The 16,761-nt window shown below is 46.1% G+C and overlaps 1 protein-coding gene across 1 annotated transcript in view; it reads left to right on the top strand.

Moving 5' to 3' along the window:
• Positions 1-1,589: 1,589 nt before the first annotated feature.
• LOC141074139 (proteasome subunit beta type-1-B-like) overlaps positions 1,590-16,761 on the top strand; it is a 54,412-nt gene continuing 39,240 nt past the window's right edge. The window contains exons 1-2 of the mRNA XM_073561676.1: positions 1,590-1,771; positions 7,196-7,303. Of these exons, the coding sequence (XP_073417777.1) occupies positions 1,662-1,771; positions 7,196-7,303 (218 nt within the window). The 5' untranslated portion in view covers positions 1,590-1,661. The remainder of the gene's footprint in view (positions 1,772-7,195; positions 7,304-16,761) is intronic.

The raw sequence follows: 16,761 nt of genomic DNA, 5'->3' as shown, positions 1-16,761 counted from the left end.
CTCCGCTCATTCTCCATCCGGCTCACTTGTGTCGTGGCCTGGTCCGTTCCCTGCTGCTACATGTCTCTCTTTAGTTCTTCCTGTTTGTGTGTGTTAGCTCGCGGTCACGTGGTACTGCTCATTAAGGTCATGAATATGGGCGCCACAGGAAGAACACATATCGGCGCAGGACCATTGGAGCTCCAGCAGGCATCTCTGGAGGAGGTGAGTATGATGGGGGGGGGGGGCGAGGGTTAGGGCCGACCCAGACTTAAAAAAGAAAAAAAACTTGCTCAGGTGCCGCCCTCCTGCAGAGTCCCGTCCTAGGCACGTGCCCACGAGTGCCTAATGGCAAATACGGCCCTGTCATTGGCCCAAAGTCACTTAACCCTTTCAATAACACCCTTTAATGCAGTTTTATCAATTTAGGCTGTTTACAAGTAGCGTTTTTTTGCGTTTTTGAATGCACGATTTTGCCACGAAAACAAAACATCCCATGCAATCCTATGGCATTCCGCACATGCTGTGCTAATGCTGTGTATTTTTCCACGGCGGAATTGCATCGCGGAAAAATACGCAGCATGTTCATTCTTTGTGCGGAATCGTGGGAAAATCCGCACATAGGAATGCATTGTTCCACTTAGTTTGCATGTGGCTGTGTCCACCATGCGAAAGTAAGCGGAACATTTGTGGATGGTACCCACTGTTTGGAAGAGAGGAGATTCTCCTCCAGGCTCTGGGTACCATATCCTTGTTAAAAAAAATAATTAAAATCAAAAATCATGTTAGTCTCACCTTCCGGCGGTCCTCAGAGATGCTCCCGGCAAGTCCCGTTCCCAGTGATGCCTTGTGACTATGACCTATGATGACGTTGCGGTCTCGTGAGACCACGACGTCATCAAAGGTCATTGTTGCAAGGCATCCCTGGGAACGGGACTTGCCGGGAGCATCGCGATGATCGGGAACGCTGCGTGGGATGGCGGAAGGTGAGAAAAACATGATTTTTTTTATTATTTTTAACTTTATATCTTTTTACTACTGATGCTGCATAGGCAGCCTCAATAGTAAAAAGTTGCTCACACTCGTCAAACACTATGTTTGACGAGTGTGACCAACCTGTCAATCAGTTTTCCAAGCGATGCTTCAAATCACTTGGAAAATGCTAGCTTTTCTGCGGGAAAATCGCGGGAATTTAAAATGCTGATTTCTCCCATAGGTCACGCGGCATGGAATTCCACAGGTGTGCACGGAGCCTTAGTAGCTGCTCACATCAGGGCACATCGCTGCATTGCATTTTGTTACAGGGATTTTTGTCATTCAACCTGTGAATAACAACTACAGTACTTGCTGAAAGCTCCAGCATCGTCTGCGGCCCCCCTGTAGCACTACCAGGAGGCAGCCCCACTATGCAGCGCTTTCCCACACGCTTCCATATTGTACTAGTACAGTGAGGTGCTGTCCTCGGCTAGGCCAATGTTTGGCTATGGCGGCCATTGCTGGACAAGTACGGCTGGTGTCTCACATGGGAGACCTGTGGTTACAGAATGCTGCCGTGAAATGTGACACCCGCCTACTGCATGACGCGAGGGGCGGGGCTGGGATGTCGTGAATCCGCCACCGGAAATTGAATGCCGGAAACGCTATTGTCGCCATCTGCAGAGTGATACAGCAGAGCCGCAGAGATGTATCTGGCTAGCTGCGCTCGTCCTGACCAGAAGCCGTACACGGCCATGGAGTACCACTACGCCGGGGCTGTGGAGCAGCGCTTCAACCCTTACACGTTCAACGGAGGGTAAGGCCGCTGACAAGTGCTCCCCCACCGTGCCCGGACCTCCCCGCTTCCTTGTGACAGAGCAGTCTGTGAACGGCTGCGGAGTGGGAAATGACGAGTGAGCATTGTACGGGACATTTATGTTCCTCAGCTCCTTGATGACCTTTCACTTTCACTTTTCGAAGCTTCAGGTCTCCATAGTGCTCCTGTCCTCAGTATACAGACGTCCTAGCGCAGAGCACAACCTACTCCATAACCAGCCCCATATAATGCTCCATTCAGTGTGCGATGGGCCCCATATAATGCTCCATTCAGTGTGCGATGGGCCCCATATAACGCTCCATACAGTGTGCAATGGGCCCCATATAACGCTCCATACAGTGTGCAATGGGCCCCATATAACGCTCCATACAGTGTGCAATGGGCCCCATATAACGCTCCATACAGTGTGCAATGGGCCCCATATAACGCTCCATACAGTGTGCGATGGGCCCCATATAACGCTCCATACAGTGTGCGATGGGCCCCATATAACGCTCCATACAGTGTGCAATGGGCCCCATATAACGCTCCATACAGTGTGCGATGGGCCCCATATAACGCTCCATTCAGTGTGCGACGGGCCCCATATAACGCACCATTCAGTGTGCGACGGGCCCCATATAACGCTCCGTTCAGTGTGCGACGGGCCCCATATAACGCGCCGTACAGTGTGCGACGGGCCCCGCATAACGCGCCGTACAGTGTGCGACGGGCCCCGCATAACGCGCCGTACAGTGTGCGACGGGCCCCGCATAACGCGCCGTACAGTGTGCGACGGGCCCCGCATAACGCGCCGTACAGTGTGCGACGGGCCCCGCATAACGCGCCGTACAGTGTGCGACGGGCCCCGCATAACGCGCCGTACAGTGTGCGACGGGCCCCGCATAACGCGCCGTACAGTGTGCGGCGGGCCCCGCATAACGCGCCGTACAGTGTGCGGCGGGCCCCGCATAACGCGCCGTACAGTGTGCGGCGGGCCCCGCATAACGCGCCGTACAGTGTGCGACGGGCCCCGCATAACGCGCCGTACAGTGTGCGACGGGCCCCGCATAACGCGCCGTACAGTGTGCGACGGGCCCCGCATAACGCGCCATACTTTGGAGAGAGGTATTGTAAGTACCAAGGCCCTGAGTAGGCGGGGGTTCGCTTGTTGGCGCCTGGCAAAGGGCCCACATAGCATTTCAGCATCCCTGACGGCAAGTGGCACCCCGCCTGCTCAGTGCCCCTCCTTTTTCCCAGGTGTCGGGTGTTGACGCCGGCCCTGTCCCCAGGTCTCCACACTGCTCCGGCCCTTAGTATACAGATGTCCTAGCTCTTACCGTAGAGCACAACCTACCATCTCTCCTGGTCTCCATACTGTTCCTGTTCTCATTATACAGATGTCCTAGCTCTTAGCGCAGTGCACAACCTTTGCAAAAGGATAAGGAGGATGAAGTTTAGGATCACAGTGTGGAGACATTTTGTTGGTGACTGCCAAGTGATGTTGACATGTGGACAATGTCCCCGAGGATGGTCGCCAGCACTGATTCTGTTGGCACTGTTGCTCGCTGCATGAAACATAAGATTAGATACATGGTTCTGCTCAGGTAAATCCTCATTCAGATGTCTGTGATGCAGGGACGTCTGTATGAGGCTTTATTGCTGTCTCCAAAGCTCAACAGAGGAGATGACTATCACAAAGCCACCTCTTCTAATGCGCTTTCCAGACTCAGCAAAAAAACATTCAGATGTCCGTGCATCACGTACATTTGTATGAGCATTTACACTGACATAGCAGAGTTGAGTCTGTTCAGAGCACAGCAGTGTAATCTTCCTTTGAACACTGCAGTGGTGAGCACAGGTTGGGCTGCCTGACAGTGCACTACTTCTAGCCTCCCGAGCCTTCATTCTTACTGCTAGAGGTCTCTGCCGCAGCTCTGTTCTCATCACTCAGCAGGGCGGTAGAGGTAACTTCTTCCAGTGATAACAGCTCAGGAGCTCGCTGCTATTTTATGGACCTCCTATCACAGGGTGATGAGGAAATTGTAGATATGTGCACAGTGCATTGCTCCCCCAAACAGCTGTGGACTGGGAAGCTTCGAGGGCATGTGCAATTCACTCCTGGCACAGTTGCAGGGTAGAATATGGGGTCAGATACTGACTGCTGTCTCCTATGTTCTGGGGCTGTTGTATTTTCGGTGTGTGTTGGGCTCGGACACTTACAAAGCATCAGCAAATAAAAATGACAACCCCCAGTGGCTACAGAAAAAATGAATACATGTTAACAATTTTATTTCAAATTTAATTAGAATAAATTATTGGATAGCACATGATAGACAAATTGTGATCCATTCCCATTAATGACGTTGTTCACGATTACATCTATGACCTATGCTTAGGATAGGACATCAATGTCTGTTTGGCCAGGTCTGACACTCAGCACCCTCCTCGCCCCCCCAATTGGCGCTTGTCAAGTCCGCCTGCCAGAAGTACTCTTGCAGTGTTCTGATAGTGGCCACCACAGGGTTACTATACATTTGCCTCCCATTGACTTGAATAGGAGGCAGATGTGCAGTACCAAGTCTTGGCCACTACCCAAAGAGGGAGCCGGCTGACAAGTGAGTAAGATCAGACATTGACCTATCCATGGATAGGTCATTGCTAAAGTAGGCAGCCCTTGTCACTGATTAAATGCATTGAAGAAATGGACAGTTCCCCACAAATTATCACTGTTAATTGCATAACATAATGTAATCTAAAGTCATGTGTGCTGGCCCTAAGCAACTAAAGGAGAGTTTTTGTAATGGAGATTTATCCTCTCTCTGTTGGGACCCCCATGATCATTGATACAGCACAGAAAGAGGACTTGAAAATCCACCAATAATATAAAACAGCAAAAGAGCAAAAAGGTTTACCCGTACAGGCCTCCAGACAAATGCACTATCAGGAGGCAGTGGACCCATATAATTAAGATGACAACACAGGTGCAAGAATACCGATGAAACAACCGCTCACAGCCTACCAATACATGGAGGGGGCAGTTGCCTGGTATGTTAATGCCCAATAAAAAACTTGTATGTGGCGCTGTTCACACTACGGCCATGCACAGCATCCAGGCCAGCCTAGTAGTGACACCCTTCTATCAGCAAAAGAGCAAAAAGGTTTACCCGTACAGGCCTCCAGACAAATGCACTATCAGGATGCAGTGGACCCATATAAGTAAGATAAGAACACAGGTGCAAGAATACCGATAAAACAACCGCTCGCAGCCTACCAATATATGGAGGGCGCGGTTGCCTGGTATGTTAATGCACAACAAAACACTTGTATGCGACGCTGTTCACACTATGGCCAGCACAGAAAGAGGACTTGAAAGTCCACCAATAATATAAAACGGAAAAAGAGCAAAAAGGTTTACCTGTCCAGGCCTCCAGACAAATGCACTATCAGGAGGCAGTGGACCCATATAATTCTGTGCTGTATCAGTGTTAGGATTTAGTGTTAGGTACCCGTAAACGTGGAGATCTTTGACGCAGGTTACGGGCTCACGTATTTTGGCCAAAATATCAGCTAATACTCCACATTTTTTATGTGTTTTTTGCACTTTTTATTCAGGGTGCAGTTGGGCCCATTTGGTCTTGTAAACTGCAGTGTCTGTTCACATGGCATGCATTTTGATAGCGCTGGGCAGCGCGCCTGAGCTAATAGAAGGGTGTCACTACTAGGCTGTTAACCTGGATGCTGTGCATGGCCATAGTGTGAACAGCGCCACATACAAGTTTTTTATTGGGCATTAACATACCAGGCAACTGCCCCCTCCATGTATTGGTAGGCTGTGAGCGGTTGTTTCATCGGTATTCTTGAACCTGTGTTGTCATCTTAATGATATGGGTCCACTGCCTCCTGATAGTGCATTTGTCTGGAGGCCTGGACGGGTAAACCTTTTTGCTCTTTTGCTGTTTTATATTGACCCCCATGATCACAACAATGTTTCTGAGCCCTCTTCTCATTGAACTGCTGTGAGTGTAAATCTAACTTGAGCAGGGTCTCAATCATGTGCTGGCCCACTCCTTTAGGTGTCTGAGGTAGTTGAAAACAGTTTGGGGCTGTGCTCTACTGTCTATCATTCTGACATTAATCCCGTCCCAATATCTGCCAAACATGTATGGCACAATTCGGCAGTGGGTGTATGAAGGGGACTCAGGCCGACAAGGACTGGGGTATTTGGCCATGTCTTGATTCTTAGCAGTGTGTGGAGTGGAGCTTTACCTGCGGCCATCTTCTGAGATGCTCACATTTATTGTGTATGGGAGAGGGGGATAGGCCATTCCATGCTTACTTCACTCTTCAAGTGACAGTGGGTGGCCATGACAGCTGGGAGTCTGCAGAACACCCCAGTGCTTGACATGGTGGTGCGCCACTTAAACCTGACCTGTTGATGAGCTTCATAGGAAACTGAATTTTACTAGATACTGCAATACAGTTATATTGCAGTATACAGTACAAGCAATCGGGCCATCACAGGTTTAAGTAATTAAGTTGACTGAAACATTCACAATAAAAACTAAACAAACAAACCTGCATTTCCCCACTTTCTCTAAATTGAAAAGATATAAAAAAAATAGATGGATTAACACTGCGTCCATAAGTCTGCTCATTCATCAGTAAATGCCGTAAAGTGAAAAGCATCAAAACTGCTGAATTGGTTTTTTTTGGGTACTAAGTGATCAAAGCATTGTATCTACGCTAAAATGGTATCAATAAAGATGTCAGCTCACCACATACTAAAAAAAATGAATTTTCTCACTTTTTGTTTTTTCTTGTTTTCACAAATTTCCCATATTTTTGCTTTATGCTACTAAAAATATATATATATATATATATATATATATATATACATACAAGTTTGGTATTAGCTTAACCGTACTGACTTTGTGAATCATGATGATTTGTCATTCAAAATGCAATTAGTCCTGCAAAAACCAAGCCTGCATATGGCGCTGTCCATTGAAAAATGTATGGGCCTTGGAAGAAAGGAAAAAAAAATTGAAAATTGGTTGTGTTGGTAAGGGTTTAAATAAAGTGATAGGCAATGTTGACAATGTACTCAATTGGAAGCCCTCCTGAATGAGGGGGTGAACTGAGGAGTAGTAATAGGAGACTCTTGCTCCATGTGCTAATGATCAGCTCAGGTCCAGCATTCTGTTGACTGACTGTAAATCCCCATATTAACATAGATTTAGTGGGCAACATTTTTTTTTGTTTTTACTGGGAGCAAAAACTAGCAGCAATTGTGTATATTACTAATTATGTTCTATTATAATAATCTGATTCCCTTTCAGATTTTATCTCATTGCATCCATGTCAGAAAATAGACCGTGCATGAGGAAGCAGCTAGTAATAATCTCACTTTTTTCTTCCTAGAACTGTACTGGCTCTTGCGGGGGAAGACTTTGCTATCGTTGCATCAGATACCAGGCTAAGTGAGGGGTATTCAATCCACAGCAGAGACACTCCAAAGTGTTACAAACTGTAAGTCCATGTCATGACAATTTTTTTTTTTTATTAGAAAGGTGTAAAGTTTCTAATCATTACATTTAAAGGGAATCTGTCAAAAGAATCATCTCTGGTAAACTGTCTAGATGGGCATGTACATCATAGGAAGTTTAATAAAACTGTACCATTATATATACGATCCATTGTCTTACTCCAGTGAAATTCACGTTTTTCATATGTTAATGAACTAACATATATGGGCCGGACACTGTTTAGCATGAGAATCTGTCTCCAGAGCTTATTGTAAGCAGGGCTGTGGAGTTGGTAAGCCAAACCTGCGACTCCGACTCCTCAATTTCCCTTACGACGACTCCGACTCCCACATATATTGCTTATATTTAAGTGAAAAATTTATTGTAGTACAATGTGAACATCAGACATTTGATCATTTCTATGATTCAATAATCAAGATATTTAGATAGAACATAATATATATTTATTGGAATACAACTTTAAAACACAAAAAACTGTATAATATCGATTACATACATACGGTACAGACCAAAGTTTGGACACCTTCTCATTCAAAGAGTTTTCTTTATTTTCATGACTATGAAAATTGTAGATTCACTCTGAAGGCATCAAAACAATGAATTAACACATGTGGAATTATATAATTAACAAAAAAGTGTGAAACAACTGAAAATATGTCTTATATTCTAGGTTCTTCAAATTAGCAACCTTTTGCTTTGATTACTGCTTTGCACACTCTTGGCATTCTCTTGAGCTTCAAGAGGTAGTCACTGGAAATGGGCTTCCAACAGTCTTGAAGGAGTTCCCAGAGATGCTTAGCGCTTGTTGGCCCTTTTGCCTTCACTCTGCGTTCCAGCTCACCCCAAACCATCTCGATTGGGTTCAGGTCTGGTGTCTGTGGAGGCCAAGTCTTCTGGTGTAGCACCCCATCACTCTCCTTCTTGGTCAAATAGCCCTTACACAGCCTGGAGGTGTGTTTGGGGTCATTGTCCTGTTGGAAAATAAATGATGGTCCAACTAAACACAAACCGGATGGAATAGCATGCCGCTGCAAGATGCTGTGGTAGCCATGCTGGTTCAGTATGCCTTCAATTTTGAATAAATCCCCAACAGTGTCACCAGCAAAGCACCCCCACACCATCTCACCTCCTCCTCCATGCTTCATGGTGGGAACCAGGCATGTAGAGTCCATCCGTTCACCTTTTCTGCGACGCACAAAGACATTGTGATTGGAACCAAAGATCTCAAATTTGGACTCATCAGACCAAAGCACAGATTTCCACTGGTCTAATGTCCATTCCTTGTGTTCTTTAGCCCAAACAACTCTCTTCTGCTTGTTGCCTGTCCTTATCAGTGGTTTCCTAGCAGCTATTTTACCATGAAGGCCTGCTGCACAAAGTCTCCTCTTAACAGTTGTTGTAGAGATGTGTCTGCTGCTAGAACTCTGTGTGGCATTGACCTGGTCTCTAATCTGAGCTGCAGTTAACTTGCGATTTCTGAGGCTGGTGACTCGGATGAACTTATCCTCCGCAGCAGAGGTGACTCTTGGTCTTCCTTTCCTAGGGCGGTCCTCATGTGAGCCAGTTTCTTTGTAGCGCTTGATGTTTTTTGCCACTGCACTTGGGGACACTTTCAAAGTTTTCCCAATTTTTCGGACTGACTGACCTTCATTTCTTAAAGTAATGATGGCCACTCGTTTTTCTTAGAATTTGTATTATGGCAAGAAAAAAGCAGCTAACAGCCTATTCAGTAGGATTATCAACTCTTCTGCACAACACAACTGATGATCCCAACCCCATTTATAAGGCAAGAAATCCCACTTATTAAACCTGACAGGGCACACTTGTAAAGTGAAAACCATTTCCGGTGACTACCTCTTGAAGCTCATCAAGAGAAGGCCAAGAGTGTGTGCAAAGCAGAAATTAAAGCAAAAGGTGGCTACTTTGAAGAACCTAGAATATAAGACATACAGTATTTTCAGTTGTTTCACACTTTTTTGTTAATTATATAATTCCACATGTGTTAATTCGTAGTTTTGATGCCTTCAGAGTGAATCTACAATTTTCAGAGTCATGAAAATAAAGAAAACGCTTCGATTGAGAAGGTGTGTCCAAACTTTTGGTCTGTACCGTGTGTACAGTGCCTACAAGTAGTATTCAACCCCCTGCAGATTTAGCAGGTTTGATAAGATGCAAATAAGTTAGAGCCTTCAAACTTCACACAAGAGCAGGATTTATTAACAGATGCATAAATCTTACAAACCAAAAAGTTATGTTGCTCAGTTAAATTTTAATAAATTTTAAACATAAAAGTGTGGGTCAATTATTATTCAACCCCTAGGTTTAATATTTTGTGGAATAACCCTTGTTTGCAATTACAGCTAATAATCGTCTTTTATAAGACCTGATCAGGCCGGCACAGGTCTCTGGAGTTATCTTGGCCCACTCCTCCATGCAGATCTTCTCCAAGTTATCTAGGTTCTTTGGGTGTCTCATGTGGACTTTAATCTTGAGCTCCTTCCACAAGTTTTCAATTGGGTTAAGGTCAGGAGACTGACTAGGCCACTCCAACACCTTGATTTTTTGCCTCTTGAACCAGGCCTTGGTTTTCTTGGCTGTGTGCTTTGGGTCGTTGTCTTGTTGGAAGATGAAATGACGACCCATCTTAAGATCCTTGATGGAGGAGCGGAGGTTCTTGGCCAAAATCTCCAGGTAGGCCGTGCTATCCATCTTCCCATGGATGCGGACCAGATGGCCAGACCCCTTGGCTGAGAAACAGCCCCACAGCATGATGCTGCCACCACCATGCTTGACTGTAGGGATGGTATTCTTGGGGTCGTATGCAGTGCCATCCAGTCTCCAAACTTCACGTGTGTGGTTGGCACCAAAGATCTCGATCTTGGTCTCATCAGACCAGAGAACCTTGAACCAGTCTGTCTCAGAGTCCTCCAAGTGATCATGAGCAAACTGTAGACGAGCCTTGACATGACGCTTTGAAAGTAAAGGTACCTTACGGGCTTGTCTGGAACTGAGACCATTGCGGTGGAGTACGTTACTTATGGGGTTGACTGAAACCAATGTCCCCACTGCCATGAGATCTTCCCGGAGCTCCTTCCTTGTTGTCCTTGGGTTAGCCTTGACTCTTCGGACAAGCCTGGCCTCGGCACGGGAGGAAACTTTCAAAGGCTGTCCAGGCCGTGGAAGGCTAACAGTAGTTTCATAAGCCTTCCACTTCCGGATGATGCTCCCAACAGTGGAGACAGGTAGGCCCAACTCCTTGGAAAGGGTTTTGTACCCCTTGCCAGCCTTGTGACCCTCCACGATCTTGTCTCTGATGGCCTTGGAATGCTCCTTTGTCTTTCCCATGTTGACCATGTATGAGTGCTGTTCACAAGTTTGGGGAGGGTCTTAAATAGTCAGAAAAGGCTGGAAAAAGAGATAATTAATCCAAACATGTGAAGCTCATTGTTCTTTGTGCCTGAAATACTTCTTAATACTTTAGGGGAACCAAACAGAATTCTGGTGGTTTGAGGGGTTGAATAATAAATGACCCTCTGAATAAACTTTTCACAATTTAAAAAAAAATTAAACAAAGAAATAACATTCTTTTTTGCTGCAGTGCATTTCACACTTCCAGGCTGATCTACAGTTCAAATGTCACAATGCCAAGTTAATTCCGAATGTGTAAACCTGCTAAATCTGCAGGGGGTTGAATACTACTTGTAGGCACTGTATGTGTGTGTGTGTGTGTGTGTGTGTGTATGCATGTGTATATATGTATGTGTATATATATATATATATATATGTATGTGTATATATATATATATATATATATATATATATATATATATATATATACGCACACTATGACTTATATCGGCTAAGATAAAGCCAGGATCAAACCTTGGGGGGGGGGGGTTGCAGAATTTCATACTGCACACCTCAGCTGCTGCAGAACCTCAGACTGCACACCCCTACACTTGAAAATAAAGCCTGCACCTTAAGAAGATGTGGTGGTGAATGCAGTCTATTTATTCCAACTATCAATTGATGTTGATGTGTTACTGAAGACCAACAATGCCTGTCCTGGGCGAGGTGTACCTGACTGGTGCTAAAAAAAAAAGAAGTGTTAGTCTCTGTGCTATCCGGCTTTCATTCTTTTTGGTACAGATATGATAATGGATAGACAGATATGAATAAATGGATATATAGAGCAGATTTCTAATCTTCTTTTGCTATTGAAAACATTAGCTATGAGCTCAAAAACCTTTCAGGTGATGCTGTTTTTTAAAAAGCTGATCTGCTTTTGCAACTGAAAAACGTATACTCAACGCAGGAAAAACGCTGTGTGTGAATGCTTCCTTAGATCAGGAATAGAACAGTCATTTATAGGACATTTCATAACTTTCCCAAATTCCTATGAAAAAATATTCAGCACATTCTGCATTGAACTACTGTTCCCAATTTATTATATATTTTAGGAGTCGGAGTTGGTCCATTTTATATCGACTCCAACTCTGACTCCACCAAAATGAGCACCGACTCCACAACTTCGACTCCACAGCCCTGATTGTAAGGTCCAACAGTCATACAAATGGGACCAAGATCGTGACACACTGCACGTTCTGATCGGTGGCTCTCCTAACCAGAGTGTCACAACTGCATAGAAATACATTGTTCCCTGGCCAGTCACTGCAATGCGGTCCGATCTATACAGCCCTATGACTGCTCAATTAATGAAAGGGGTCGTTAGGCCTGTTTCACACTTCAGTTTTTTGTTTGTTAAAATCCGCCAAAAAGGCGGAAAGCGGATCCGTTCCTAACTGATGTGAACGGATGCCACCGGATCCGTTTTTTTTACGGATCCGCCGAATGAAGAATTTTAAAGGAACCGCTGCCCGGGAAAAGGAGAGAGAGAATTTTTTGCCTGGCCGCCAGAAATGATTTCAGGGTTAAATTTCCTCCTGACTTCATTCCTCCGGGCATACGCTGTATAAAAATGCGGATCCTGCAGTAAAAAAAACGTTACATGGTCCGTCCAGGCATCTTGGCCGGCGCAAAAAAATTGACGGATCCGCAAAAAAACGGATCCAACGGATGGCCATCCGTCAAGATCCGCCGGTAATGCAAGTCAATGGGGAAAAAAACGGATCTGCCAAAAAAAATGGCAGATCCGTTTTTTTGCAAAAACGGCAGATTTTGACTGATGGTCAAAAACGGAAGTGTGAAACAGGCCTTACCAGTCTGAGACGTAAAGACAAACTGGCTGCTGTCCTGATCTACTTGTCTCGTATTAGTAACTTCCCTTTTCTTTGAAAATAAGCTCTGGAGGCAGATTTTCCAGCCAATAGTTCTCCAAGTGGTACTTCGGTGAGCGAAAATGATTCTAATGTCCATGCCTTCATAAATTATAAAGATAGCATGAATAGTGCTGTTTACAACCCTCAGTACTTTCAGTTCACTGTGCTGCATGGGATGCTCCTCAGAGCTTCCCCTACCTTCTGGGAAGTTGCATCACAGATCAGGGGTCATTGCCTGCTGCTTGTAACAGCTAGGGTCCTGATAACATCTACTTCCCTGCAGTCTGAGATCAGGGGGCATCTACTGTAAGCAAAAATGAAGTGCACTGATAGTCCTATATAAGAACATATGTATATTGTGTAATTCAGCTTCCTATGACTTACGTGCCCATATAGGCTGCTTAGCAGGGTTGTTCCTACGGACAGATTTCTTTTAAAGACAGTGTTCTAGGTGAAGAACAATTCCATCGTCTTGTGGCCATTTTTTCACAATTCCGGGGGCTTTTGCTGATCGTGGTGAAGACCTTTCGTGATCAGACCAGATTGTTTTGGTCTGCTGTGGTGACATCATTGTAGACCGTAAAGCATTTAACTCGTATCAAGATAACACAGAAAATGTGGAGAATGGCAGACCAACCCAAATTGAAATAGATGCAGAGTCAGCAAATCCAGATCTTATAGATTCCCATAAATCTGTACGTAAGGGTATGTGCACACGCTGCGGATTCTGCTGCGGATTAGCAGCGGTTTTGGCTCTGCGGGTCCGTAGCAGATTTTGCTGCGTTGTACAGTACCTTTATTTCCTATGGGAAAAAAAAACGCTGTGCACATGCTGCGGATTTTTCCGCGGGTTACAATCCGCAGCATGTCAATTATTTGTGCGGTTTCCGCTGCGGTTTCACACCTTATTATGAGGTGTGAAACCGCAGGCTAATCCGCAGATAAACTGCAGGATTTTTGTCCTGCGGATTTTTCAACAAAATCCGCACCACCAAAAAAAACTCTGTGTGCACTTACCCTAAGGATGGGACCATGACAATAGAAGTGATTGGGCTTTATTTAGTCAGTAACATGAGTACAGATTGTGTTGCAGGTTATTCAACATCTGTCCCATTATTCTGAATGAGACTTGCATAATGGCAGAAACTTCAATAATATCTGCCTCATGTGAATCACCCTAATATTAAATATGTTGAGAAAATTATGTTTAACTTCTTACAGACATGGCTATTATCCGTTTTTGCTTTTCATCTTTTCCTGTCTATATAACTCTTCTTTTGCCGGAAGGGTTGTACTTTTGAATGACATTGTCCATTTTTACCATTTGATTTACTGGAGCTGCGTTCTCACAAAGTGCCATATATATACTGCGCTGCTATTTCCGGTCAATGTGCTCCATCATGCAGTGATCGAGTTAAGATGGCTGCTGTCTCTGACATCAGGCCCTCCCTGCAAGTCGTTCCTGGGGTCTGTAGCAAGGCGCTCTAGGACTCGGGCAACCCCTACAGCAATCGATTCCATATGGATGGCACCCCCCAAAAAATGACCAGCCTGTTATTCCAGATTTCATGGGCAGTTCAGGAATCCATTTCATGTTACAGGCTTCACTTAAATTGACATTTCCTGAAAAAGAATTTGAAAGTAATAAATCTTATGGTGGCCTAGACAAACTTGTATGCCCATTCATTTTCACCCAAAATTCCAAGTCCTCATACGCCCCCATAAATGCAGCAGAAATTGACATCTTGGGGCATTGTGTCGCATATGGGCATAGTCATGAAACAAGAGCTTCAGCAATATTGGAGTACTGCTATTCGCTACAGCAGGGGTCCCCAACCACAGGTCCGCGGCCCAGGACCGGGCCGTTGCAGTTCTGTTGCCGGTCCGCGGAGCCACGGCCCAGAATGCTGGACACAAGGGGAGCCGGCGGCTGTAGCACTATAGTGACAGCTGCAACCGCTGGCTTCCAGAAGACATCGATATTCACCGTCAGTTCTTGCACACCTGTCGAGCGCGGCAGCTTCATCCAGTGCTGAGTGGTCACGTAGTACCGCTCATTAAGATCATGAATATGGACGCGACTCCACTCCCATAGGCGTGGCGTCCATATTCATGACCTTAATGAGCGGTACTACGTGACGCTCCGCACAGGAAGAAGCTAGCATGCCAGGATTAAGATGCAGGGAAGTTCAGCGACGGCGTGAGGGTAAGTATGATGGGGGATGGGGGGGAGCCCAGCCATGCATGCAAGGGGGGGAGCCCAGCCATGCATGCAAGGGGGGGGAGCCCAGCCATGCATGCAAGGGGGGGGAGCCCAGCCATGCATGCAAGGGGGGGGAGCCCAGCCATGCATGCAAGGGGGGGGAGCCCAGCCATGCATGCAAAGGGGGGGAGCCCAGCCATGCATGCAAAGGGGGGGGAGCCCAGCCATGCATGCAAAGGGGGGGGAGCCCAGCCATGCATGCAAAGGGGGGCAGCCCAGCCATGCATGCAAAGGGGGGGGAGCCCAGCCATGCATGCAAAGGGGGGGGAGCCCAGCCATGCATGCAAAGGGGGGGAGCCCAGCCATGCATGCAAATGGGGGGGGAGCCCAGCCATGCATGCAAATGGGGGGGGAGCCCAGCCATGCATGCAAATGGGGGGGGGAGCCCAGCCATGCATGCAAATGGGGGGGGGAGCCCAGCCATGCATGCAAATGGGGGGGGGAGCCCAGCCATGCATGCAAATGGGGGGGGGGAGCCCAGCCATGCATGCAAATGGGGGGGGGAGCCCAGCCATGCATGCAAATGGGGGGGGAGCCCAGCCATGCATGCAAATGGGGGGGAGCCCAGCCATGCATGCAGGGGGGGGGGAGCCCAGCCATGCATGCAGGGGGGGGGGGAGCCCAGCCATGCATGCAAGGGGGGGGAGCCCAGCCATGCATGCAAGGGGGGGGGAGCCCAGCCATGCATGCAAGGGGGGGGGGAGCCCAGCCATGCATGCATGGGTGTCGCTGTGTCCCATCACCCCTAGATGGGACCGTTTTGCAGGAAAACAAGTCCAGTGCTCTCACTCACGCAAAACCTATGGTGAATTGAGTCACATTCACATTATAAATGTTATAATTAAATAAGTATGCACTACTAAACTACAACCTCATCTGTAGCTCCGCCTCTGCCACACCTTCATCCTCACCCTGCTGGGACATGGAAGATTGGTCTTGCTTGAAGCCAGTCCCTGGTGCAAAGAAGGTTGGGGACCACTGCTCTACAGTACACCGTTATTCCGTATGGCCATGACAAGGACATAATTTGAAGCTATCCAAAAATGTTTTCAATATAATAATCTCCAGTGTATTCCCTGAGACAATCCTAAAGGGATTAAAGGAAAAAACAATTAAAACTTGCATGGCTCCAAAACTCCAACATTTACATGTTTTTAACTGTGGGGTTTTGTCTTGGGTTTTATACATCCTGACACAGTGACTACCTTTAATTTTTTTTTTAGTATGGTCTTTTGTTGCAATTTGTATACACTTGTTATATGATGATTCTATGACTGTGTGTATGTATACACTTAATGACCAAAATTGTCAAATGTTTGCCATTTTTTAAAGTTAACATGCAATCAATACAAAGTGTTTATAACAATATTGCCACAAGTAGTCTAAAGTAGATTAGAACACCGCTACATAGAAAAAAGGTTACCATAACACAAAATATCTTATCACTTCTATAAGAACAGCGGAATGGGCGAATCAAAATATCACGTCCTAATATGTTAATTTCATGCTATCCCTATGTGTTCTTTCTTTAGTAGCATGTAAGGAATCCTTTTGGTATTGATAACAGCTTTGCATCTCCTTGGCATTGATTCAACAAGACGTCTCAGGTTCTCTGTGGTTATAACATGGTACCAGGAACTGATAACAGCTGCATTCAATGCTTGCTTGTTGCTCAGTCGCTTAGGCCTGTTTCATACCTCCGTCGTCGTCGGTCAGTTGAAATCCGCCAAAGGTTCCAAACAACTGATCCGTCTCCTTTTCGTGACGTACGAATGACAGCGGACCACGTTGCAGTACGGATCCGTGGAAGATGTAAAGCGGCGTGATTTAAAGGGACTGCGGGCTGGAAGTTCGCCGCGATCTTGCGGCATTGCCCATCGCTGCGATATCTCATGGCTG

This window comes from Dendrobates tinctorius, unplaced genomic scaffold (assembly GCF_039654945.1).
Source record: "Dendrobates tinctorius isolate UK_male_01 unplaced genomic scaffold, ASM3965494v1 ptg000325l, whole genome shotgun sequence".
Taxonomy (NCBI): Eukaryota; Metazoa; Chordata; class Amphibia; order Anura; family Dendrobatidae; genus Dendrobates; species Dendrobates tinctorius.
The sequence above is the reverse complement of the archived record's forward strand: the minus strand, read 5'-3'. Positions and strand labels throughout refer to the sequence as shown.